This window comes from Syngnathoides biaculeatus, chromosome 2, assembly GCF_019802595.1.
Source record: "Syngnathoides biaculeatus isolate LvHL_M chromosome 2, ASM1980259v1, whole genome shotgun sequence".
Lineage (NCBI taxonomy): Eukaryota > Metazoa > Chordata > Actinopteri > Syngnathiformes > Syngnathidae > Syngnathoides > Syngnathoides biaculeatus.
In genome coordinates this window covers 28,723,194-28,750,335 of record NC_084641.1, presented here as the reverse complement: position 1 = coordinate 28,750,335, position 27,142 = coordinate 28,723,194, and the positions used below count along the sequence as shown (strand labels likewise).

The 27,142-nt window shown below is 47.0% G+C and overlaps 1 protein-coding gene across 3 annotated transcripts; it reads right to left on the bottom strand.

The window, feature by feature from the left end:
* Window positions 1–25,836, bottom strand: brpf1 (bromodomain and PHD finger containing, 1). 3 transcript variants are annotated; one of them, XM_061845475.1, is made up of 16 exons: window positions 25,654–25,836; window positions 22,019–22,788; window positions 20,198–20,387; window positions 18,730–19,017; window positions 16,556–17,073; window positions 14,902–15,091; window positions 14,646–14,777; window positions 12,917–13,045; window positions 12,457–12,820; window positions 9,721–10,029; window positions 8,392–8,670; window positions 5,894–6,041; window positions 5,150–5,283; window positions 4,924–5,039; window positions 4,706–4,860; window positions 1–707 (listed from the first exon to the last, which is right to left on the bottom strand). In XM_061845475.1, exons 2-16 carry the CDS (start codon window positions 22,747–22,749, stop codon window positions 524–526), a joined length of 3,867 nt encoding a protein of 1,288 aa, XP_061701459.1. In that variant the 5' UTR covers window positions 22,750–22,788; window positions 25,654–25,836; the 3' UTR covers window positions 1–523. The 3 variants fall into 3 exon arrangements, with proteins under 3 accessions (XP_061701459.1, XP_061701478.1, XP_061701468.1); XM_061845494.1 differs by lacking the exon at window positions 25,654–25,836 and adding an exon at window positions 25,444–25,543; XM_061845484.1 differs by lacking the exon at window positions 25,654–25,836 and adding an exon at window positions 25,051–25,333.
* Between the last annotated feature and the right edge of the window lie 1,306 nt (window positions 25,837–27,142).

Genomic DNA, 27,142 nt, shown 5'->3' with positions numbered 1-27,142 from the left:
AAAAAAAAAAAAAAAAAGAAAAAAAGTTGTCTTTTTATTAATCTTCTATCGGGAGGGGATCTGTATTCGTATAAAAGTTCTAAAGCGCTCAACCTAACAACCTGTCCGGCGTTTAAAAAACTGTTAAAAATGGAAGGCGTTGGGATTATTACAATTGACATTGTGTTGGCGAGGGGGTGAAATTTAAGTGTGCCGGAGTGAGGAGCTCGAGGAGGAGCGGTGCTCGGAATAAATTAGGTGCTTGTGTTTGGCACCAGCGGGGAGGTGCCTCGGTTTAGGATCTTGGGATGGAGGCGGACTCGGCCGCACGCCGGTTTACGCGCATTTTGGGTCCAGCGTTTGCTGGCATTTTCCAACTTAAATACGATATTTAATTCGCACGTCCGATTAAATACAGCTTGCTGAACACGACGGGGCCTCGGAAGCGGACCGGTTCCGAGCGGCGCCGTCGACGGCGGCTTGGGGGATTCCGTGACTGAGTGGGGAAATTGTAGTGAGGTTGCGGGCGTGTCCGAGCGCGCTTTCAGTCACTGTCGCTGGTCTCGCTGCTGGGGTCTCCCTGCACTTTGCTGCGGTGCTGCATGGCCCGGTGGTAGGCCACCTGCACCGACTTGCGGATGTTGGACTTCCTGCCCTCCAGCATCTTCTCCTTGTCCAGCTCCTGGTCCACGCCCAGCGGCACCAGCTTGGAGCGCGGCAGCCACTGCCTACGCGCAAAAACAAAGCGAAAACGCAGCAATGTCATCTGACCTTAAATGTGGTTCAACTTGACTTTCCGGCGAGCGAAGGAGTTGTTTCCGTGGAATGCGTGTTTTTATTTACTTACTTGAACAGAAACGAGGAAACTGAGCCCGAAAACTAAATACCGAAACACAGAGAGGAGTTCCTGTCAAATATTAGCAAAATTCCCACGATCCTTGTGAGGATAAGCGCCCAAGAAAATGGACGGATGGATTGATGGATATGAGTAAAATTGCGTTTGCGGCTGACAGCCTATACAAATGCACTTCCACGACTGAATTCCCATATTCTTAAAATTATGTTAAAAAAAAAAAAAAAAACACTTATGTTTACTGTAGTATATTTTTTGCTTACAGCATCACGAAATCCTCGTGTGGCCATCAAAAGTATTTAGGCCAAAAATCCACTTTTGGGTCCATCCCGAGTAGATACCCAAAATAATAACTGGTTATGTACACTACAGTTCAGTTATTTTTAACTCGAGTTCTACACATTTGCATTTAATCCAAATACAGTCAAGCCTCGGTTCTCCAACGCCCCGCCCCAGATTTTTTTTTTTTTTTTTTTTTTTTTGCTTCTGTTTTCGAGCGAAAACCGGGACTTGAACGCCCCCGACAAAACCCGGAAAAAACATATTGCGCGCGGCCAGACCAGCTGACCCACGACGGGCTTTGTTGTGAATTTCCGCGGCGCCGAAAAAACACGGGAATAACATAATGCGCGCGGCACAAGCAGCTGACCCACCCACGACGCGCTTTGTTATTGTCTACTCGAATGCCCCCAGCAAAAAAAACGCAGTTGCTTGATTTAAGTTATTCTGCACTTTTGTTAACAAAAAAAAAAAAACCTCCCAGCCTAGCGTACTCTACGAGTAAAGCATACATTTTAACCAAAAAACAAATGTATTTTTTTCCAATTATTTTATTATATAGAGTATTTAAACTATACATGTATTTCTACTATGCAGTTTATCATCAAGAAAAGCTGGAAAAAAATGCTTTAAAAAGCCAAATTTTTTAGGCTTGGAACACACTATTTCTTTTTTCAATCATTGCAGTGGGAAACATCAATTCGGTTTTTGAACAAATCACTTTTGCAACGGATTGTGGTCGAGAACCGAGGCATCAATGTACTGATGTCCTATTTAGCACGGTTAAGATGAATTATTTTTCATGGTTTTGCCTACCATCAAGAAAACCATGAAAAATGTTGAGATATTCACTCTTCAATGAAATTCATATCTGCTATTTTTCTTGTCATCATAATAATGCCCAATCATGGCTCCAGAGGAGGGAAGTTGCTTGTTTAAAGTTATTCTGCGCTTTTGTTCATAAAAAAACTTTACAAGGCTGGGGGCCGAGTCGCTCCAGATAGGGCAATGCACTCTCGGCCTAGCGTACTCTACTACTAAAGCATACATTTTAAGCAAAAACTAAATATATTACTTAAATTATTTCTTATATAAAGTCTTTAAACTATACATGTATTTCTGCTATGCAGTTTATCATCAGGAAAAGCTAAAAAAAAAATGCTTTAAAAAGCCCAAATTTTTTGGCTAGGAACGCATTATTTCTTTTTCCATTCATTGCAATAGGAAACATCGATTCGGTTTTCGAACAAATCACTTCCTGAACCGTTTTCTGGAAAAGGATCGTTGTGGAGAACCGAGGCTTCATTGTACGTATAGATTTATGAAACATTTATCTAGGTACAATCTAGATCTTTCCGTGCAGGAAATTTTCACCAAATCATTTAGTCGGTACTTGAAGAACCAAGTATTTTATTTTATTTTTTTAGGAGTTGGTTGGTGTAAAAATGTGCATGTGCGATTGCTGGGATTGGATTATTTTTGTAACAACGCGACTTTGCGCTCAAGCCTCTTCGAGGCAAAACAACTCCATGACAAGACACGCAAAAACCGTACGGGTCGGGTTTCCCCCTCCTCTTCAGTCGTCTGTCACGACACAGGTGGCCCATTTCTGCGAAGTCTTTTTTCAGTATTTGCACAGTTTCCGTTAAAGCCAGGCCACAAAGTGACGCGCAAGTGCACAGTCAGGAAAATCAAAACTTCTTTGCAGGGGCGGCGTGAATTCAACGGTTCTAACGTCGAAGGTCTGAAGCGCTCCGGTTCGAAATCCTGACGCTGCAGTTGAACTTTCCCTCTGTCCCTCTTCTCTTACGCAAGTTTATGAGAATCTGCCCAATCGAATGAGAGGGAGCGCGAGTCCCAAAAATGGCGGTAAAATGTAGAGTAAATATCCAAAGATTTTAAATATATATTAAATATTTCAAAGATTTTGTTAACTCGCGTTACGAGTTCATGTTTTTGTATGTTACTTTTTGTAAAAAAAAAATGTTTAACATTTTGTTTGAGATATTTGAACAGAAACAGTAGAACACGTTTGTTTACATGACATAATTTTCACAGGCATATCATCTTTATCCTCTGCGCCAAACGAAGAATACGACTCCGGCTCGCTGAGTCACTCAGTGATTGTCCCGGAAGGAGCAGAATGTGTGTCGGAACAGATGAATGACATTTCCATTCATTACAACTGAGAAAAAAAATGCTTGGAGACAAGAGTATTGGAACAAATGAAATGCTTAAAGGGCCACTGTCATGAAATGCACGATTTTTAGTATGTTATCAATGGAAAAAAACAGCAGCCGACATGGACCCAGCCGTTTTTTTCACCACAAATATGATTTGGACATATGCAGCTTTTTGTAACTCCCGCCATGAAAATCCTCTGGAGGGATTTGTTTTCAACAAGAAGCAGGAAGTGACGTAAAGGACAGCGGCGCCCCCAAGTGGACTCGTTTGTTTCCATTAGTTTTATCTCCGGGAAGGCAGCTCGTCGTTCCTTCGTGTTCGCCAAAATGCCGGCTCGTCGCATCGTTGGACATTGCTCGAACACCCGGGAGGACGGATTTACCCTTCAGAAGTTTCCAAGGCCCCCGGTTTGTCGTGAAAAATGGATTGCACAGGTGCAAAGGACGAGAGCTTTGTGGGTTCCAAATGACAGGGTGGTGTGTATAGAGCTACTAAAAAAAAAAACAATAAATAATAGTTTGGGGCGGACCATGTAATCGGTCTCTCAAAACGTAACATAAGATCCCCGTATGTATGACAGGCATGCTAAATGTGTCGATGCGCGCGTTGGACGGCGTCCGGCTCGCTTGGCTCCGTAATAAGCCACCTCAGCGCTGAAAACGAGCCACCCCGTCCACCAGCCTTGTTGGCCGGGGTGGCTCATTGTTGGCGCCGAGGTGGCTTATCATGACGCCGAGCCGGGCCGCTTCACGGCGTTGTTCATCGCCGCCGCCGTCTGCGATGAACAACACCGCCGAGCCGGGGCGCTTTACGCCGCTGTTTTCGCACGCGGCTGAGTACGGGATTGTCCGCAGCGTTGTTCAGACCGCGATGGCTCAGCTCCACCGCGGAAGCGGATCGGACGGTTTGGCCGTGATCGCATATCATCTGAATATGGCTCCAAAAATACATTAATATTGCCCTGGTAACTTCACTCGCTTGTGTGATGTTCTCTTCTTCGAAAAGAGCTTTGGTTTCAGACGGGGCGTGTCCTATAGTAGGATCCGCAGCGTGTTTTCAATGGCCAACGTCCCAGTGTGATGTCACGGGCAGAAGATGCAGCCGACGTGGCGACCGCTTGGATGTCGTCGAATGACACTTCCGCAACTTTGCGCTTGGATGACGCGCTCTCCGCTCACATTTATTTTTTCGTACAGACGTTGAAGTGAATAATGTTATCTGTATATTTCATTACAATATGTATTTTAGAATGTTTATAGGGATGACACTTGACCTTTAAAATCAAGGCACATTGTGTTGCGTACGTGGTCCTAAAGTTATCCGCTGGTACCTCAAAGGCAAAAAGGCAAATGTAGAATAGCTACAAAACAAAGAATTGTAAATCTCATCATAAAAGGACAAAGCACTAACCAGGTTCTCTTGTTGTCAAAGAAGAGGACCAAGAAGAGGTGCTCACGGGCTTCCTGGGTCATCTGCTCCCCGAGTTTAAGAACATCCAGCGGGGGGACCGGGATGGGGACACCGCGGTGAAACACGCCCTCTCGGGGCATCTTGGGATCAATGATCTGCACACAGTCGACATCATGTTGAACCCAGAACGGCTGCCGTCAGACGCTGCGTGGGCTCACCAGAGCGGGATACGAAGGGTAGCCTCTGCACTTGGCCCACACCAGGTCCAGCGCCTCCAACGACGAGTAATCCTCCGACGTCATCCAGCATCCCGACCTGGCCCGCCCGCGCACCACTGACAGCCGAAAGCGGGGGACAAAGGAGAACAGTCGGCACAGAGCCGCCTTCGCGTTCTTGTTGCCAACTTGGGATTTTCAAAACCCCGACGGGACTGGACCTACTCACAGTGCGAAACCCCGCGGGAGCCTCCGACCGAGTAAGACTCGTTTTCGGTGCCAGAAGTCTCCTCGCTACTGTCGTCCTGGAAGGCGGACCGGGAGAACGACGCCTTCCCTCTTCCCTGCTTTGAGGGCGTCGTGCTGTCAACGCGAGAGCACAGGCATATATGATTATGACGTCCGTAGCGATACGGCATCAAAACCGAAAATCGTGATATTCTAAGATGCAGGTGTCAAACACGAGGCCTGGGGGCCAGATCCGGCCCGCCACACGATTTTATGTGGCCCGCGAGTTTCCATGATTCTTGTAAAAAATCTGTCCCAAAATTTCAAATTGTCATACATCATAAATGATCAAGTTGACAACCATTTTTGTGTTACCAAACATGAACTGTTGAAAAACACGTTACCCTTGATTTCTGATTCTGTCGACGCGATGAGACGATTACACATTTTTCATTGTTTCACAGTCAAAATGGCCCTCGGAGGGGAAACCCGAACTACAACGTGGCCCGTGAGAAAAATGAGTTTGACACCCCTGCTCTAAGACATGAATGTGGGACAGAACCGTGACAGGCCCGCTTCCAACTCCAACTTTGTGCCTCCAATCCATACGACTAAATCAAGTAGTCAACAAGACCTAGACTATTTGTTGGAAGTACTACAAAAGAAATTTGGCCTGAACAATTCCGTCTTCATTCGCCATGACTTTCTTCGATGTATGATAATCGCGTGAGAGCAAACGTGTGACCTGGTCCGGTCGGAGGCGGCGCTGCTGCTGCTGCTGGTGGTCGACTCGGAGTCCGAGCTGGAACGCGGTAAACGGGTGTCATTTCTGTACACGCGGAAACTCTCCGTCACGGGCTGGTTCCCCCCGTCGAAACCGTTGCTTGGCAGACCTGTGCACAAAGCACAGCGGGCAAGTTAGAAGAAGAATATTGATATGGCACCTAAAAAAATGGCTTTACATGTATAGAACATAATGAAAGATTACAAGTACCGTAATTTCCGGCCAACACAGCGCACCTGATTATAAGCCGCACCCAGCACATTTGTAAAGGAAATACATTTTGGTACATACATAAGCCACACCTCCGTAAAAGCCGCAAGTAGCCACATTTGAACCACGAGATATTTACAAAGAAAGACGGTACACAGAAAGACGTTTCAAAGTTTTAATACCTTAGCGTAGCTTAACATAGCAACAACACGGTAGCACAAACAGGGCTGGTTAAAATAAAAAAAAAACATACCGGTAAAAATCACTGAGACAACAGTAACACAGCAGCAACACGGTAGCGCAGCGCTTACGCTAGCGCAGCGCGAAGAGGGGCGGTTAAAAGAAAACATACCAAAATCACTGAGACACGGAAGAAAACATACCAAAATCACTGAGACACGGCAGTAACACACCAGCAGCACGCTAGCACAGGGCTAACGCTAGCGCAGTACTAACAGGGCCAGTTAAAAGAAAACATACCTAAATCACTGAGGCGCGGGAGTAACATGATAGCGCGGCGCTAACAGGGCCAATTAAAAAAAACAAAAAACGGTAAAAATCACTGAGATGCGGCAGTAACACAGCAGCAACATGCTAGCGGAGCACAAACAGGGCTGGTTAAAATAAAAAAAAACATACCGGTAAAAATCACTGAGACAACAGTAACACAGCAGCAACACGGTAGCGCAGCGCTTACGCTAGCGCAGCGCGAAGAGGGGCGGTTAAAAGAAAACATACCAAAATCACTGAGACACGGCAGTAACACACCAGCAGCACGCTAGCACAGGGCTAACGCTAGCGCAGTACTAACAGGGCCAGTTAAAAGAAAACATACCTAAATCACTGAGGCGCGGGAGTAACATGATAGCGCGGCGCTAACAGGGCCAATAAAAAAAACAAAAAACGGTAAAAATCACTGAGATGCGGCAGTAACACAGCAGCAACATGCTAGCGGAGCACTAACAGGGCCGGTTAAAAAAAAAACATACCGGTAAAAATCACTGAGTTGCGGCAGGAACACACCAGCAACATGCTAGCACAGTGCTAACGCTAGTGCAGCGCTAACAGGGCCGGTTAAAAAAAAAACATACCAGTAAAAATCACTGAGACACGGCAGTAACACACCAGCAGCACGCTAGCACAGGGCTAACGCTAGCGCAGTACTAACAGGGCCAGTTAAAAGAAAACATACCTAAATCACTGAGGCGCGGGAGTAACATGATAGCGCGGCGCTAACAGGGCCAATTAAAAAAAACAAAAAACGGTAAAAATCACTGAGATGCGGCAGTAACACAGCAGCAACATGCTAGCGGAGCACTAACAGGGCCGGTTAAAAAAAAAACATACCGGTAAAAATCACTGAGTTGCGGCAGGAACACACCAGCAACACGCTAGCACAGTGCTAACGCTAGTGCAGCGCTAACAGGGCCGGTTAAAAAAAAAACATACCAGTAAAAATCACTGAGACACGGCAGTAACACACCAGCAGCACGCTAGCACAGGGCTAACGCTAGCGCAGTACTAACAGGGCCAGTTAAAAGAAAACATACCTAAATCACTGAGGCGCGGGAGTAACATGATAGCGCGGCGCTAACAGGGCCAATTAAAAAAAACAAAAAACGGTAAAAATCACTTAGATGCGGCAGTAACACAGCAGCAACATGCTAGCGGAGCACTAACAGGGCCGGTTAAAAAAAAAACATACCGGTAAAAATCACTGAGTTGCGGCAGGAACACAGCAGCAACACGCTAGCACAGTGCTAACGCTAGTGCAGCGCTAACAGGGCCGGTTAAAAAAAAAAAAAACATACCGGTAAAAATCACTGAGTTGCGGCAGGAACACAGCAGCAACACGCTAGCACAGTGCTAACGCTAGTGCAGCGCTAACAGGGCCGGTTAAAAAAAAAAAAAAACATACCAGTAAAAATCACGGAGACACGGCAGTAACACGCTAATAGGGCCGGTAAAAAAAAACTAAAACCAACCGGTAAAAGTCATTAACCTCGGCACATATATTCCAGCCGTCTCACTCTTACTGTTTCCGCTCGAGTGCCCCCTTGCGGCCGGTAGAAAACGCACAAATTATCCGCATCACAGCACAAGCCGAAGGGTTGAAAGCGTGTGAAAAAAGTCACCGCTTATATTACGGTATTCACACGCCAATAAATAGGCAGCAGTTTTCATACGCTGGCTGGCGGCCATTTTGTTTTGTGTCGTTTTGTGTTTTTGTTTGCGTTTGTTTCCCATACCCGGCAGCAGGTCGTCATTGTCGCTGTCGGTGTCCGAAGTGGAGCTGGTGTGGGGGCTGCGGGGACGCTTCCTCTGTCTGCCCGGCGACAGCATGGGCAACTGAGGGGGCCCAATGGGGCTGGGGGTGACCCCCACCGCAGCGTAGCCCGGGTCCCGGTTTTTAGGGGGGCGCCCGGGCCTTTTTGGGGGGCCGGCCATTTTGGGGTTCTTCTTGGAGAAGAGGACGGACGTCCGTCGCCCCACCTCTGGGGCCAAGGCGGACGAGGACACGCTCAGATCTGTTGCGGTTCAAAATAACAAAAACATTTAAAAAAAAATCATAATTTTAAGATTATTTGCACACACATAATACAGTTCAGCAAATCGAATGATTGACACCCCAACCCCAAAAAATGTTTTAACGCCCTATATAGTGTAGTTCAACCCCAAATACACAGACTATGATACTATTTAAAGCTTGTTTGACAACATCCATCCATTTTCTTAGCCGCTTATCCTCACAAGGGTCGCAGGGCACATGAAGACAAACGGCTGCACTCACAATCATACCTCGGGGCAATTTAGAGTGTCCAATGAATGTTGCGTGTTTTGGGGATGTGGGAGGAAACCGCAGTGCCCACCCGCAAAATCGTGCTCGAAAGTGGAGAGTTGCGAGTGCGACGGCGCGCGGGCGGATTCGCAGTCACTGCCGATATGATCTGCAACTCCGCGAAAGGTTTCTTTGGGGTTATTAAAGGAGGCTTTTCCTCCCTGTCCTGTGAATATTGCCTTTCAAATCAAAAATATGAAGAATAATTTGTGTTATGAATTGACGCAGACTTTTTGTCAGACCTTGTGACATAGATGAGACCACATTTGATTTAGGCAGGAAATGGAAAAGGGTTCACATACTTTTTTTTTTTTTTTTTTTTCAAAAAAAACAAAATTAGAGGCTTAAATGCGAAGAATTTACTTGTGTTTGCACCGTAGACGTGCCTTTAAGAGGCGTGGCCTGTTTGGGTGTTGATTTTCTCAATATTGTGAAATGAAATTTTTGGGACAAAAAAAAAAATAATAAAAAAATAGGTGGGGCCATGAGCGCTGAACTGCAACATTGCAGAGAACGCTACATAACGTCAACATACTTCTTTGACACCAATGCGCAAGCTACTTTTTCATTAGACACGGATTTGTTGACATTTTATTACACCTCAGAGCATTAACCAAAAAATAAAAAAATAACGCACGCACATAAGTGAGATGAGCTGGGAATTAGCTCCACAGAAAGATCCAAATGTGTAAATTATTGAAAATTGAAGCGTGAGTATGCGAATTATTGAGGCACTGACCCTTTCCACCGAGCTCCTGACTGCTGCTCTCTTCCCCTTCGTCGTGGTGGCCCGCGGACGACGGGCGATGCGGGAGCAAGCCCCGGTCTCCTCCCAGTCCTCCTCCGAGACAGTCCCTGGCCCCCGAGGCTCCTTCCCGCTGGTGGGCCAGCTTCCTCTTGATGACGCTGAGCTCCTTCCGGAGAGCTTTGGCTCTGCGAGACTGGCCGATGCTGTGCTTCCCCGAGCTGGTCTCCTCGAGGCGCGCCTGCACGTAGTGCAGCTGCTCCTCCAGAGGGAGGCGCCGCCTGTTCTCCGGCAGCAGGAGCTCTGTGGACAAAGCAGAAGGAGGGAAAACGTCTGCGCATTGAAAATTAAAAAATATTCAGCTTGGATTGAACTTCGAGGACGAATCTGAAATGTAGTACAGTATAACCTCGGTTCTCGACCACAATCCGTTCCAGAAGGCGGTTCGAGAAGCGATTTGTTCGAAAACCGAATCGATGTTTGCCATTACTATTAATGGAAAAAGAGATAATGCGTTCCAACCTTAAAAAAATTGAGCTATATGCTGATTAAAGCATTTTTTTTTTTTAGCTTTCTTCTTTGGGGCGATCATGTCTGAAAAGGAGGGAAAAAAGCAAAGATAATCCTAGCGCACAAAGCATTAGCCAGACAAAATGGCGGATGGGGGACGGCTGTTGTAAAGTCGAGACGTCTCACGTCAAGACCGTCTTAAAAATCGATGGATGGAAAATACAATGAACTCTCCGACAGTGCAGTGATGCCTCGATTCTCGACCACAATCCGTTCCACAAAACGTTTTGAGGAGTGATTTGTTCGAAAAACGAATTGACATTTCTCATTACAATGAATGGAAAAAGAAATAATGCGTTCCAGGCCTAAAAAAATTGGGCTTTTTAAAGCTGTTTTTTTAAGCTTTTCCTGATTATAAACTGCATAGTAGGAATAAATGTATAGTTTAAATACTTTATATAATAAAATGATTTAAAATATATATTTACTTTTTGCTTCAAATGTATGCTTTAGTAGTAGTAGTCTAGGCTACATTGCCGTATCTGTTGCGACTCGGCCCCCAGCCATGTAAACTTTTTTTTTTTATTAACAAAAATGTAGAATAACTTCAAACAACAATAATGGGGGGGGGGGCACCAAAAAAGTCTGCTTTTCCTTTCGGCTTGTCCCGTTAGGGGTCGCCACAGCGTGTCATCTCTGATGAACGCGTATTTGTTTGGCACAGTTTTACGCCGGATGCCCTTCCAGATGCAACCCCTCTGGGGTAAGCGTCTTACAGCACTTGGTATTCCCGGGCGGTCTACCATCCAAGTACTAACCAGGACCAAGCCCGCTTAGCTTCCGGGATCAGACAAGATCCGGGTTTTGTCGGGGGTTGGGGCTTCGAGAACCGATTTTCGTCCGAAAACTGAAGCCAAAAAAAAAAAAAAAAAACACCTCAAAATTTTTGTTCGAAAACCGATTTGTTCAAGAACGGAGACATTCGAGAACCGAGCATTCACTGTATTTGGCTTTACACGAACAGGATTTTTAGAGGTGATCAGAGAGTTTGTAAAAAATAAACGATAACCGATGGCAAGATGCAGCAACGTGTCCTTTTAAACGACCTGTTCATTTACTCTACATACTCAAAAAATATATTACAATAAAGTTGAGCACACAGCAATTAACGCATCTACTTTTGGTGGCATTTTTTGTTTGCTGATGTGCTGTGACATATTTTAGTTGTAAAATTTGGGCTAAAACTTGGGCTTTAAAAAGAATGGAATGAAAGGAATGAAAAGAATTGGAATTTGTTGCTCTGATCAGATCATGTGTTCGACGGAACGGCTGCATGTTAACACACAAGCACGAGCGCTAGCACTAGCTTTCTAAACTTCAGATTTCACCTGTAAAGGGGTGAATTTAACTAATATTTATTCTTTACATACTACTACTAATAATACATAATACTTTGAGAGGTTAATGAATGAAGAAAATGAGAGAGAAGGAAGAGTAGACGAGGCAAGTGTGAATGACCAGGAAGTGGCGATGATTAGTAAGGGGGAAGTTAGAAAGGCACCGAACAGGATGAAAAATGGAAAGACAGTCGGCCCTGATGAGATACCAGTGGCGGTATGGAAGCAATTTGGAGAGGTGGCTGTGGAGTTTTTGACCCACTTATTCAACAGAAAACTGGCGGGCGAAAAGATGCCTGAAGAATGGAGGAAAAGGGTTCTAGTTCCCATTTTTAAGAACAAAGGGGATGTTCAGAGCTGTGGGAACTATAGAGGAATAAAGTTGATGAGCCACACAATGAAGTTATGGGAAAGAGTAGTGGAGGCTAGACTCAGTATCTGCGAGCAACAGTATGGTTTCATGCCTAGAAAGAGTACCACAGACATTGTGTCTTTGTGGATCTAGAGAAAGCCTACGACAGAGTACCAAGAGAGGAACTGTGGTACTGCATGCGTAAGTCTGGTGTGGCAGAGAAGTATGTTAAAATAGTACAGGACATGTATGATGGCAGCAGAACAATGGTGAGGTGTGCCTTTGGTGTGACAGAGGAATTTAAGGTGGAGGTGGGACTGCATCAGGGATCCGCTCTGAGCTACTTCCTGTTTGCTATAATAATGGATAGGCTGACAGATGAGGTAAGAGTAGAATCTTCTAATGTTTCTGTTTAAGGACGGCAAACTTGTTTTTTCTTCAGGAGCCAAAATTCGAGAAAGGCTCGCTCACCATCTTCATTAGACGACAGCGGCCAATCTCGTTCTCGTTCCCGTTCCCGCTGGCGCTCCCGCTCTTGTTCCCGCCGGGTGTCCGGACTGGCCTCCCGGGGGAGGTGCATGCCGGACTCGTAGTCGAAGCCGATCCTGTCCGCTTGCCGCCTGGCGGTCCTGATGACCACCCCGCCCATTTCTCTGAGGCGCAGGGCGGCCCGGTAGAAAACCGTGTCCTTGGCATTGTATTTAAGGCAATTGTTGACGATGAGACCAAAGTCGCCCTCGAACGCCTCAAAAGTCAGGTAGCGGTGGGATTCCAGAAGGTTCCACATAGTCTGGAAGTCCATGGGCGTGTCAATGTGGTCCAAGTAGTCCGGCACCTGCAGACAGAAGAAGGGAAATAAATTATGATTTGTCAATGAGATCAAGAAAAACAGACGACAAACGGGTGTGCTCGTGTCAAGGTTTTGATTGACCTCGGCAAGGGGGACGGGCTCGGTGAAGAAGTTGTTAGTGTCTCTTTCCTGTAACTGCTCCAACGTACTCCTCAGCAGCACCAGGAGGGGGGTCAGCTGCATCTCCAGTGCCATCTGCTGCATCTTAATCTGAATACAGAGACATGGTCCACAAAGAAGAGCACGCTCACACGTCAGTGAGTCGTCATCTTTCTTGAGCAAGGCACACGTTTTAAAATGTCACAAAAATGTAGAGACGCAGCTTAACGTATTTTCTGACATCTAGTGGAAGCGCATTGAATTGTTCTGCCTGCCACTACACTGCAAAGACTCGGTTTTCGAACCTCCCCGTTTTCGAACAAAAATTCGCAATTTCGAACGAAGATTTTTGTGCTCGTTTTTGAACGAAAATCGGTACTCCAACTCGCTGAAAAAACCTGGAAATAACATTTTGCGCGCGGCGCAACGAGCTGACCCACCCACGACAGCCTTTGTTATTGTCTATTCGAACGCTACCCTGAAAAAAAACCCGGAAACAAAATCCATAATTTCGTCGAAGTTCACTCGGACCACTCAGAAACAAACAACATTATATTTGTTTTTTGTTAAAAGGGGGCGAGTCACCACCCCCGAAGACATTTGATACGTACAGTTATTAAAGCATTTCTGCATTTTTGTTTGTTAACTCAACTTACGAATGGTTTTGTGTCTTACATTTTGTAAAAAATAAAAATTATTGTTTGTTTAAAGTTATTCTGCACTTTTGTTAACAAGAATGTTTACAAGGTCGCTACAGATACAGCAATGCACTCACAGCCTAGCGTACTATACTACGAAAGCATACATTTCAAGTACAAATTAAATATATTTCTTAAATTATTTTATTATATAAAGTATTTAAACTATACAGTTTATTATCAGGAAAAGTAAAAAAAAAATTTAAAAAGCCAAATTTATAAGGCTTGGAACGCATTAGTTCTTTTTCCATTCATTGTAATGGGAAACATTGATTCAGTTTTTGAACAAATCACTTCTCGAACCGTTTTCTGGAACAGATTGTGGTCGAGAACCGAGGCGTCACATCATTTGATGTCCTATTCGGCACGCTTAAGATGAATTATTTTCCATGGTTTTGCCTACCATCATGAAAAATGTTGAGCTATTCATTCTTCAATGAAACTCTTACATGCTATTTTTCTCATCATCATAATAACCCCCAATCATGGCTCCAGAGGAGGGAAGTTGCTTGTTTAAAGTTATTCTGCACTTTTGTTCATAAAAAAAGTTTACAAGGCTGAAGGCCGAGTCGCTACAGGGCTCCCAGCCTAGCGTACTCTACTACTAAAGCATACATTTTAAGCAAAAAAAAATATATATATTTCTCAAGTTATTTTATTATATAAAGTGTTTAAACTATACATGTATACATACCATGCAGTTTATTATCAAGAAAAGCTAATGAAAAAAATGCTTTCAAAAAAATCCTAATTTTTTGGGCTTGGAACGGATTATTTCTTTTTCTATTCATTGTAATGGGAAACATCAATGTGGTTTTCGAACAATTCACTTTTCGAACCGTTTTCTGGAACAGATTGTGGTCCAGAACCGAGGCATCACTGTACACGGGTGGCATTAATAAGATGAACAAGAATTTGTGGAACACTTGGGTGAAATCAGATCATTTCCCACAGCAGACATGATGATCTCTCGCTAATGTGCCGTGGCTCAAAGGTTGGGAAATGTGTCTAACCGTCTCCCGCTTGAGTTTTTCTCTCTTGCGTATGAGCTCCACGAGCAGCCTGGCTCGTTCCAAATCGTGCCTCAGTCGTTGCCATGCCTTTAACTGCTCCTTTAAAACCGTTTGCTTCTCCTCACAGTCCATCTGTGGCAGAAAAAAAAAAAATCATAGTGAACGTGTTTACGATAACATCATAAATGGGAGAGGAAAGACCGCATAGCGTTCTGAAAACAACAATTTCCAGGGAACCGAGGCGCGCGCGACGTACCACAGGAAGTTGGGCCGAAGGCTGCGGCGGGATGGGCTCAATGTGACGCTGTGACTGCAGGTGCGTTTGAAGCCGCCGCAGCAGCGGTACGCCGTTGCGGCTTTGCCTCTTCAGCGTCCAGTAGCTGTGAAGCCGCTGCATGAACTGGCTCTTCCTGGGCACTGTTAAGTTGCTGGTGATTTTGCTTAGCCTGAAGCAAACAAACCAAACACGGCGCATCTTGTAATTTTTTTCAGCTAAAATTTCAGGATCAACGAAATGCCAAAATGTTCAGTGTTTCTCTCGCCTACTTTTTGCACAAATTAGTAATCTCTAACTGGGATCTGAAAATCAAACAATTTCCAAGGACACTGGCAAAATGATTTTGATATGGCGGAAGTATGTAGGAGAAAGTTGTCTGGGGCTTCATGCCCCTAGTAGGGTCGCACATGGGAAACAGGTCCCAGGTGAGGGACCAGACAAAGTCCGACTCCAAAACCCCTATGATGAGTACAAAAATTGGATCTTGGTTTCCCTTGCCCGGAAACGGGTTACTGGGGCCCCCTCTCTGGAGCCAGACCTGGAGGTGGGGCCCAGCCGGGCACAACTCGAAAGGGTAACATGGGTCCCCCTTCCCATGGGCTCACCACCTGTGAGAGAGGCCATAGGGATCGGGTGCGAAGTGACTTGGGCGGTGGATAAAAGCGGGGAGGGTGAGAAGCTCGGTCATCCGGGAAGGGCTCAGTGTCAAAGCCGCTGCTCCTCCGCATTGAGAGGAGCCAGATGGGAGGCATCTGGATCAGATGTTGAGGTGTTCCGGGCACGTCCCATGGGAAAGAGATTCTGGGGACGACCCAGGACACGATGGAGAGACTACGTCTCTCGGCTGGCTTGGGAACGCCTCGGGATCCCTCCGGAAGAGCTTGGAAGAAGCGGCTTGGGAAAGGGAAGTCTGGGTATCCCTGCTGAAGCTACTTCCCCCGCGACCCGACCCGGAAAAGTGGTAGATAATGGATGGATGGATGGATGCAGGAGAAAGCTAAACTTTTGCCCTTGAAATAGGAAACCGTTCTGTCCTATAAACCGGTATAATCTGGCTCCAGATGACAAATTCAAAACGTCGTTGCTCACAATTTGCTGGGGCCGTAATCTTGAAATAATGTAAAAGGACGGGATGGGTTTTGATTGGCCGCCTGCATTTCTGCTTTCAGCGTGTAGCCCAAGTGGCAGGCGCACAAGGAGTTCGGTCTGGTTTGCCAAAAACACATCCAACGTTTTGTTTGTTTTGTCTCAATCTGCTGAGCAAATGACGTTGAAATACTTTTTTGGTTTGGAAAGAGTCTCGATGTGTTGTTGTCTCGGGCTCACAACGTGAACAGCAGGAGGAAGAGGGTTGTTCAAATACTAATTATACCTGAACCAGGAAACGTATCGGTGGACCCAAACACCCGGTGTGAATTCTGCTGTTCAGTTCCTTGTAGACAAAAAGCAAGTTGTGCAAGAAGCAACAATTGGACACGTGCGTTCACAACTTTAAACAAGGGCGAATTAGGTTGTGACGTAAAAGCTGTTTTGATTTTAGGAACCGTCCAGAAAGTCGCACCCAAAAGTCCAATCCCAACACACGACATCCCGTTCTAAATGTTTGTATTGAATTGTGAGTGTCGAGTCGTACCTATGAGGCGGTATACACGGCACTGACACCACCGGAGCAGCAGCTCTTCTCTCCGCCAAGATCTTCCTGGCTCTCTTCATCTTCAGCCTGGACTTGGCCTTCGCCCTCTTGGCCCGCTCCGAGCTCCAGCCCCGCGAGTCCTCGTCGTGACCGACGGCGGGCTCGTCATCCTCCTCCAGTTCTCCCTCGCTCTGCGACGACGCCACGCTCCCGGCGCCCACCCCTCCCAAAGGTCGGGCGGACCCCGGGGGCGTGTGGATGTCGCAGTAGGCCGTCTTACGGACGCTGAACGAGGTCCCGTTGGCCCCCGTCTCTCGGACGGGCTCCATTTTCATGTAGAGGCCCGCCTGCTGCGCGCACGTGACGTGGAACGCCGTGTAACAGTTGGCCTTGTGACACTGGATGCAGGCGCCGGAGCCGCGCTGCTTGCAGATGTAGCAGGTCAGCTTCCAGCGCGCCGGAGGGATGTGCTCAATGCTGTCGATGGGCTCCAAGAAAACCGTGTTAGCGAAGCACACCTGAGCGGCGGACAGACGGAGGGCAGAGAGCGGCAAGTCAATGTACAACGTTTGCGTGGAAGGCTGGACCGCTCTTGTTGCCAATCAAGAAAAAAAAACAAATACAGACACGGCTAGGCTAAGCCAAACTCGTCAGAACTGCATCATCCCTGGAGGAGTCGCTTATCAGTCCAGATAAAAAGAACAAACAAACAATATACAAGTGATTTGGTTACATACTTCGGCACTGCATAAATAACATCGAGGTGGGAGGACAGAAAGCGTTTTACAATGACAGCGTCCACCACCGCTGCTTTAGTTAGCAACGCAGTCTGGGCAACGCAGAGCAAAGACGAGCAAGACGTGCTGCTCATGTTTACTTTCGATATTGATCGAGAAAGCGAAAAAAATAAATGCTGTCGTTTTAAAACGCAATGACTGTTGGAGTATGTGAATAATCGAAGAAAAAGTGGTGAAACTGGACGAGATTTTCTCTTTTTCCGAGTGGGGAAAGGTCTGGTCTGAAGCCAAAGTAGAAAGCGCAGGATGAGTTGGTGTGTCATTTTTAAAATTCCACCTTGGCACAGCCTGATCCAGGATGAAATCACAGGCAATACAGTGTGCAAAAGGCTAATTCTGTATTTTAAATATAGGCGGCAACATAACATTAACATTAAAACGGTTTGGGAGCATAGTCGCTACCCCCGAGCTAGCTCGCGAGAGGCTGTCTGCTTGAAAAGGAGATCCAGGCGTGAGCATTTCACGGAAACGATCGTTCCGTTACCGTGTCGTTACTCAGCCTGAGAAAACACGGAACCGAAAGTCCGTTTCCCAGATCTCAGGCCTTACTTTTAAGCCTTTAAATTCGCCCGCGTGTGGAATGTAAAACAAGTTCTCAACGAAATACAACAATCTGTATAAAACGAACCTACATGAACCCCTTTATTTTTAATGATTAAAACGCCCAGCTTTGTCAGTGTGCTTTACAAACGGCACCGGTTTCCGCTTCTGCGCTACGCATGCGGAAGGTCGAGTTATTCATATCCGGGTCACTCAAACGCTAGTCAAACATGTCGGTTGCTAAACGTAAAAGACAAGAGACCGTGTCCCTAAAGACGTTCCAAAAGTGGACTATATCTGAAGAATTTATTGCCGGAACCAATGAAGAAGGTGAGGTGATAAAGCTGAGGTGCAGAATATGAATATAAAATCGTTTCCCACCGTTTCCCAGGACAAAAAAAAAAAAAAAAAAAAAAAAATCAACGGAACCGAAAGATCGGTTACCCTACTTGCCGAAATCCTCATGCCTGTAGATCTTGGGGTAAAAAAAAGTCTGTGCACCACTGGGCTAAACTGAATAAAAAAAAATGTCCTAGCCACACTTGCGTGTAGTTAGCCACAACACAACATCACGTGTGTTTAGCTAGCTACACTTAGCCTGTTTTCGTGACTGGGAAGCTGATAAGCGCTAACAATTCGGTGTTTTTATAACGTGCAGTATTTCAAACCTGGATTCTTTATTTCCTAAAAATTAAAAAAAAGTAAAATAAAACTTTTGATGTTTTGCTAGTTTTACGCTGTTCATTTTACATGATTGAATCTGTTCCTGCTTACACACTCTTGACCCGAAAAACGAAGGAACAAAGTAAGCGTGATTTATGCCAAACGCAAGCTCACCTCCGGGATCCAGAGGGCGCACACCACGTGAGCCCAGCGCGCGTCATCGGTCTGCTTGAAGGCTCCGCCCTTGTTGGGGCAGAGGGCGCAGTCCACCGCGCGACTCGGCGACTGCAGGCAACGACGACACAGCCACTGGCCCTCCGGGATGTACGGCACGCCGTAGCACTCCTGGTGCACGGCCAAGTTGCACATGTCGCAGAAGAGGATCACGTTGCTGTTCTGGCACTCTCCGTCGTTACAGATGCAGCAGACGGCGTCCTCGTCGATGAGCGTGCTGGGGTCAGCCTGGGAGAAACCGAAGTCATTCAGCACGAGGGGAAGACTGACTCTGCTTTTTGTACGGTATCATTCGGTCAACGACTGGCAAATTTATTTTCATGGGCTCAAGAACGTGCTGAGAAGAATACCGTAATTTCCGGCCTATGAGCCGCGACTTTTTTTCCACACCCTTTCAACCCTGCGGTTTATGCGGTGATGAGACTAATTTCTGCGTTTTTTTTTTCTAACGGCCAGAGACTGGCGGAATATATGTGCCGAGGAAGTGACTTTTACCGGTCCAGCCCTGTTAGCACTGCACTCGCGTGTTACTGCCGTGTCTCGGTGATTTTTACCAGTATGTTTTTGTTTTTTTTAAACCAGCCCTGTTAGTGCGGCGGCGCTAGCATTAGAGTTAGCGTGCACGACGTCGCTAGTCTTAAACTCTCTGTGTACCATCTTTGTAAATATCTCGTGTTTCAATGTGGGCATTTGCGGCTTTTACGCGGCTGCGGCCTATGTACGTACGAAAAGGTATTTCCTTTACAAATGTACTGGGTGAGGCTTATAACCAGGTGTGGTCTGTAGGCCGGGAATTACGGTAATTGCTACACACAAAAAAAGATTTATGACCAATTTAAGTCACGAACACTCAAGAAGGCGGCTGGTGAGCTGCAGAGAAGCAGCAGAAAAGTTCCCAGAGGGGGCACTCGAGCAGAAAAGGTAAGAGTGAGACCGGTGGAATATATGTGGCGAGGAAGTGACTTTTACCGGTCTGGGCCTGTTAGCGCTGTGCTAGGGTGTTACTGCCGTGTCTCAAGTGATTTTTACTAGTATGTTTTTCTTTAAACTGGGCCTGTTAGCACGGCATCACTAGCGTTAGCGCGGCAACGCTAGCATTAGCATTAGTGCGGCGGAGGTACTAGTGTTAAACTCTCTGTGTACCATCTTTCTTTGTAAATATCTCGTGTTTCAATGTCGGATTCAATGTGGGCGCTTGCGGCTTTTACGCGGGTGCGGCCTTATGTACGTACCAAATGGTATTTCCTTTCCAAATGTACCGGGTGAGGCTCGTAACCAGGTGTGCTCTGTAGGCCGGAGGAATTACGGTAATTGCTACAAATTTAAGCTCCGAACAGTCTTGTGCAACATAACTTGTAGGCAAGTGCAGTAGTGTCTGTCATTTCCACTGCACCAAGTGGTCGAGCACCTTATTGTGGCTTTCAAAGTAGGACTCCTTCTCGAGCCGGTCCATGAGGTATTCAAAGACCTCCTGAGGGATGGGGGTGACGCCGTCGAGACGCCGCTTGTCGTTCATGATGTCGAGCCAGATGTAGTCCTCCTCGTCGATGTCGTACTCCACCTCCTCGTCCAGCTCCTCCACCGACTTGTCGATGTACCTGAAGTAAAATGCGCAAAATGTTACAGAACTGATTCCTGAAGGCAGCAGCGTGAAATTATCCATTTTTTCTTGATTGCTCGGAAGATTAGAATGTAATCACATCATTGTTCATAAATTATATTATTCAAACAGTAGAATATATTATACCTGTGTGTCTGCGTGCATATATATATACATCCATTTTCTTTGGCGCTTATCCTCACGAGGGTCACGTGGAATGCTGGAGCCTATCCCAGCTGTCAACGGGCAGGAGGCGGTGTACACCCTGAACTGGTCGCCAGCCAATCGCAGGGCACATGGAGACAAACACACCGACGGGGCAATTTAGAGTGTCCAATGAATGTTGCATGTTTTTGGAATGTGGGAGGAAACCGCAGTGCCCACCCGGAGAAAAGCCACGCAGGCACGGGGAGAACATGCAAAGTCCACACTGGCAGCTCCGGAATCGAACCCGGATCCTCAGAACTGTGAGGCCAACGCTTTACCAGCTGATCCACCACGCTCGAACGGTTTTCGAAAGAAAATTTCAAGATTTTTTTGCTTTGGTTTTTGAACAAAAATCGGTACCCCAACGTCCCTAACGAAACCCGAAAATAACAGAATGCGCGCGACCAGACCAGCTGACCCACCCACGACGCTCTGTTATTGTCGATTCGAACGAACCCCAGGAAGAGGCCCGGAAATAACACAACTCGCGCGACATTTGATTCAGTTCTTGAACTGCCTTCTGGAACGGAGTTTGGTCGAGAATCGGGGCGCAAATGCTCTTCAAGCAAATGGTGAGGTATATTTACCCCATTGCTAGGACTGGAATATTCATTGATTTAATCAAGAAATTGTTTTTTTTTTTTGGGGGGGGGCAGTCACTTTGATATTGTTTTCTTCCAAAAAAAAAAAAAAAAAAAAAATGGCTTTTACCCCCTTGGCAGGTTTTTAAGCTTTCGGCATGCATCTTGTACACTGAATACACGGCGGCGAACAGAGACGACACATTAAACATTTTGTCGGTCATTTGAAGTTGGAATCGTTTGAACCAAAATGAAAGCTCGTGCTACAAAAAAAAAAAAAAAAAAAATCCACAATATGAGGAAAATTGTACCAGCATACGTGGCAAAGACTCCCTCAAAGTTCCACTAACAACCCAGGCTAAACTAAGCCCCATCACAACATACAAAGTCATTTCTCTTAAGTCAACGTGTACAGCGACGGCATCATCTTGGCAAAAAAAATCTCCAGACGCATGCTCAAGGTTTTTTTTTTGTTTTTTTTTATCCCTCAAAAACACTGTAAACGTGCTGTAAACGTATTTGACCCCCCCCAAAAAAAAATTGCACGTATAAAATGTGTAAAAAAATGAAATATGAATTTTAATGTCTCTATATGTGAAATATGTGTCTTTGAGAGGCAGGCCTTGGTGAGCTGCTGTCTGACATTTAGATGGATCTTTTCAACATACTTTCTTGATACCAATTACAGAACTATTCTAGGTGTTTCAGAACAAACACAAAAACCAACATGCAAGTTTTGTCATCAAACATTTGGGAATTGGTATCACAACAAACAATCGTTGTAGAGCACGCAGGGAATTAGGACACATAAAAGAAATTAGAACCAAAACCAAAGTCTGACCTGTAGTAAGACGACGGGCGGGGAGGAGCGTCGGGTCTCTCTTGGTCGAGTTCTCGAAAGACGGCCTCGGGCAGTTTGACCGCGGGCCCCGACTGCGCGCCGTGGTGATGGGACGACCCGTCCTTCTTTTTCTCTTTACTTTTGTGCTTCCCGGACTTGGGCGTGGCTTTGCCCCCGTTGGACGAAGGCGGATCGTTCCTGTCTTTGCTGGCGCAGCCCAACTCGCCGCCGTCGCTGCCGTTACACACGCCCGCGGAGTTGGCGCCGGCGACGGACGGCGGGTCGTTCTCGGCGTCGCTGTCCTCCTCCGACACGACGTCGATGTTCTCGAAGATGCTGATGCGGTGGATGCGTCCCTGGATCTCCAGCTCCACCATGCGCTGGGCCTGGGCGTAGGTCATCGTGTCCCTGCCGGGGGAATGCGAGGGCTCGGAGCGATCGGGGCTGCGAGGCGTGTTCCCGCCGTGCCCCGGCCCCCCTTGACCTCCGCCGCAGCCGTCGTCCATATCCAGCGAGCCGGCTAGCGACACGCGCGGCGGACGTCCCTTGCGCTTTTTCTGAGGCACGGCCTGCGCCGGAGGCGGGTTGTCGTGGTCATAGTGGTACAGGTGGTACTCGATGCCGCTGTAGCTCTTGTAGACCTTCCGGCAGCTCTCCACGGGGCACTCGTAAGGCGGCTTGGTGGCCCGCAGGTTGTGACAGAAGGTCTTCACGTCAAAGTCCAGCCCCATAACGGCAACGGCGGGGTCAGACGCCCATCGGGTTTACATCTGGAAACAAGATCATGAGATTTCAACTTCGGGCACGGCAGCGTGCACGTCGTGCGTATTCCACCCATTGCAATAAAAAAAAGTGTATCATATCGGGCGACGCGGCCAGGAAGTGTCAGATGCTCAGGGCGTTGCGAGCAGTCGCGTTGCTGAGGTGAAACACCCAACAGCGGTCCTGTCACAATTCTCAACTCTCACATACGGAATCAAGCAAACACCGCGTGACATAAACTGCTTGATCGTCTGGCTCACATTGAAGGGGAGAACTTGTACGTCGTAGTTCTTTAGCGACATTGGTTCTGACACCCTTTGTACACTAAAAAGTAGCAGGCAGGAAATTGAAATAGCCTAAAATCCTGCTGTGGGATGATGAATCAATTGACCTCATTTTTAGCGATGATTGGTAATGGATAAGGTGACAGAGGAGGTTAGACTGGATTCCCCTTGGACCGTGATGTTCGCGGATGACATTGCGATCTGCCGTGAAAGCCGGGAACAGCCGGAGGAACAATTAGAAAGATGGAGGCATGCACTGGAAAGGAGAGGAATGAAGATTAGCCGAATTAAAATCGAATATGAATGAGAGGGGTGGAGGAGGAAGAGTGAGGCTACAGGGAGAAGAGATGGCGAGGGTGGATGACTTCAAATACTTGGGGTCAACAATCCAGAGCGATGGTGAGTGCGATAAGGAAGTGAAGAAACGGGTCCAAGTAGGTTGGAACAGTTGGCGGAAGGTGTCTGGTGTTCTATGTGACAGAAGAGTCTCCGCTAGGATGAAGAAGGGCAAAGTTTAGAAAACAGCGGTGAGGCCGGCCACGATGGACGGATTAGAGACGGTGGCACTGAAGAGACAACAGGAAGTAGAACTGGAGGTGGGGGAAATTAAGATGTTGAGGATCTTGCTAGGAGTGAGCAGGTTGGATAGGATTAAAAACAAGCTCAGTGGAGAGGACACCCAAAGTTGGATGTTTTGGAAACGAGGTTAGAGAGAGCAGACTTGGATGGTTTGGACTTGTTCAGAGGCGAGAGAGTGAGTATACTGGTGGAAGGGTGACGAGGATGGACCTGTCAAGGAAGAGAGAGCGAGAGGAAGACCGAAGAAGAAGAAGCAACATTATGACACATGAGAAACTGAAATTCTGGGACAGATTTTAGGAAGCACAGGAAGTGATGCACACGATTTGCTTTGACGGCCCACATAAAATGATGTGTTGGGTTGGATTTGGCGAGGATGAAGAAGGGCAAAGTTTACAAAACAGTGGTGAGGCCGGCCATGATGGACGGATTAGAGACGGTGGCGCCGAAGAGACAACAGGAAGCAGAAATGAAGATGTTGAGGTTCTCGCTCGGAGTGACCAGGTTGGATAGGATTAGAAACGAGCTCAGTGGAGGGGACAGCCAAAGTTGGATGTTTTGGAGACAAGGTTGGAGAGCGCAAACTTAGATGGTTTGGACTTGCCAGAGGCGAGAGAGTGGGTATGTTGGTAGAAGGGTGATGAGGATGGAGCTGCCAAGGAAGCGAGAGCGAGAGGAAGACCATAGAGAAGGTTGACCGATGTTGCGAGGGAGGACATGAGGACAGCGGGTGTTAGGAAGATGCACGACATGGGCTTAGATGGAAAATGACACGCTGTGGCGACCACTAATCGGGACAAGCCGAAAGGAAAAGACGATCATTCAGCCTAAGAACCACGAAAGGATTCTCAGTGGACGTTTTTGGGGAACTGAAGTGGGCGGCCAACCCCACCAGACAAGACAAATTGTCAATTTGGCGGACTGTTGTCACGTTGATGCTCCGATAGACAAACGCAACAGAAACGGTTGTAAACGTTACAGTTAATATTTTGCTGGCTGTAATAAGGACTAAATGACAGACACTCAAATCTTTAGGTACGTGTCGTGTCGAGCATAAGCCGAAGTATTCCAGAATACTGGTCCCAGATAGAATGCAGAGTCTGGCTTCTCATTATATACTGCAGATCAATAAAAAGAACGGTAATTATTTCACGAATAGAAAACAATAATAAAAGGATTAGCAGCACTACGACTGACGATTATTAGTAAATGTGCATTGTAGTTTCTTACGATTATCTTGGGAGTCACCCGTTTGTTTACGTCCGGCTCTCAAGTGTGTAAACAAAGCTAATTGACAATTGTAGCAAATGTGTAAGAGCAACTGTTTTGCTTTTTTGTGTGTGTGTGTGTGTGTGAGGGTGGCTCAATTTCACGTCTCAACCCGCCGAGCAGCTACGAAAGTCTTACTTTGGACGCGAAGTGTTTAGTCGGAAACTTCCGCACGGAGCGTTGGAATGTAGCTTAGCCGTTAGCTTAGCACGTCGCTGCTACTATTCCACACCCGGGCGCTCGTTCCGCTTCTACTAAAACAGCAAGCGCGGCTGTCCAAAGTGAACCGGCAGAGGCTCTCGTGCCGTTCAGCGGCCGACTCGTTTTCTGTCATTCGGATTTATTTTTGATTTTGCAGCCCGCCGCCGCTCCGCGTTAGCCGCGTTTGCGTTAGCTACGACCGTCTGGAGGGCAATTCGGGGATATTTGGCACGGGGCGGGGGGGGGGGGGGGGGCGTGCAACAAACTCCGCAAAACTTGACTTGAAATCAACTTAAGCAAGCGTTCGTCCCTCCCACCCCCTCCGACGACCTCATGCTGGGTCCACCGTCCGAGATGTCAACATTGGGCTCGCTGCGATATGATGCTGCTGCTGCTGCTGTTGTTGCTGCTGCTTTTTGCATTGCCCCCCACCCCCTGCGGAGCTCCAATTGTGACCCACTCCCGTAAAAAAAAAAAAAACGTGAGCTAACGTATCCCCCCAAAACGGGCCACAAAGCCCGCAGGCGCTCAAACACTTACAACTTGGACGGGAAGCTTCCATCGGATCGAAGGAAGCCTTTCGAGGCGGCGTGGGATCGTTGATTCACCAAAAGCGCGCAGTGGCCCTCCCGATCGTTGCATCGCGTGTGGGGGGGGGTGTCAAATAATTTACTCAGTCGATGGACGCGCTCGCTTGACAACGACAAAAAAAAGAAGGGTCAGTGGGAGGGGGGGGGGTGGGCAATACCGGAGCGTCTTGGAAGCCGACACAAAGCGGGAACCGCACGCGGGGGCGGGTGGGATGACCGCTAGGGGGAGCCGTTGGATTATTTACCAGTTACGACGCCACTCGGTTCGTTACAAAACATCCGGACGCGCAGTTCTGCGTGGGCCGCTGTGATTCTGGCCTTTCTTTTTACCCATCATCCTGCCTCCAAGCCCATCACCGTGGCGCAAGAATAATTACGTCAATCACTATTTCTATGTTCTAAATGAAGAAGACTTTACATCTTGCACTTTTATAATAGTTCCTATAAACAGAAATGTCTCTCGTTCTTTGTTCTGGGCGGCACCGACTGCCGGAGTAAAATTCCTGATGTGTTTTTGCACACTTGGCCAATAAAGGTTGATTCTGATTTGTCTTGGGAGCCTGCGAGAATTCTTCTTACATCACAGGTGTCAAACTCGAGGCCCGGGTGCCAAATCTAGCCCTGCCACCTCATTTTAGGTGGCTCGTCAAAACAAATCGTGTGCATCAATTCCCGTGCTTGCGAAAAAGCTGTACCGAAATTTCAGTTTCTCATGTGTAACAATGTTGCTTTCTTCTTCTCTTCCTTTCGGCTTGTCCCGTGAGGTGTCGCCACAGTGTGTTATCTTTTTCCATCTCAGCCTATCTCGTGCATTTTCCTCTCTCACACCCACAATCTTCATGTCTTCCCTCGCAACATCCATCAACCTTCTCTTCTCTCCAGTCTTCCTCTCGCTCTCTCTTCCGCGACATCTCCATCCTCGTCATCCTTGTACCAATATACTCACTCTGTCACCTCTGGACATGTCCAAACCATCCAAGTCTGCTCTCTCGGGCCTTGTCTCCAAATAATTCAACTTTGTCTGTCCCTCTAATGAGCTCATTTCTAATCCGATCCAACCGAGAACCTCCACGTCTTCATTTCTGCAACCTCCAGTTCTACCTCCTGTTGTCTCTTCAGCGCTACTAATTCGTACATCACGACCGGCCTCACCACGGTTTTCTAAACTTTGCCCGTCATCCTAGCGGAGGCTCTTCAGTCACATAGAACACCAGACACCTTCCGCCAACTGTTCCACCCCGGTTGGACCCGTTTCTTCACTTCCTTCCCACACTCTCCACTGCTCTGTATTGTTGACCCCAAATGTTTGAAGTCATCCACCTTCGCCATTTCTTTACTCTTCCCCCCCTCCACCTCTCTCTCATTCACGCACATGTATTCTGTCTTACTTCGTCTAATCTTCATTCCTCTCCTTTCCAGTGCGTGCCTCCATCTTTCTA

What these genes read in the sequence shown, in the direction of transcription:
- brpf1 (XM_061845475.1), bottom strand. Translation starts at nt 22,749, where the DNA reads ATGGGGCTGGACTTTGACGTGAAGACCTTCTGTCACAACCTGCGGGCC. An exon ending in CTTCGGCCCAACTTCCTGTG is followed by an intron (nt 14,778 to 14,901) that starts GTACGTCGCGCG and finishes TTTCTGCCACAG; the next exon opens with ATGGACTGTGAGGAGAAGCA. An exon ending in AGCCCGTCCCCCTTGCCGAG is followed by an intron (nt 12,821 to 12,916) that starts GTCAATCAAAAC and finishes TTCTGTCTGCAG; the next exon opens with GTGCCGGACTACTTGGACCA.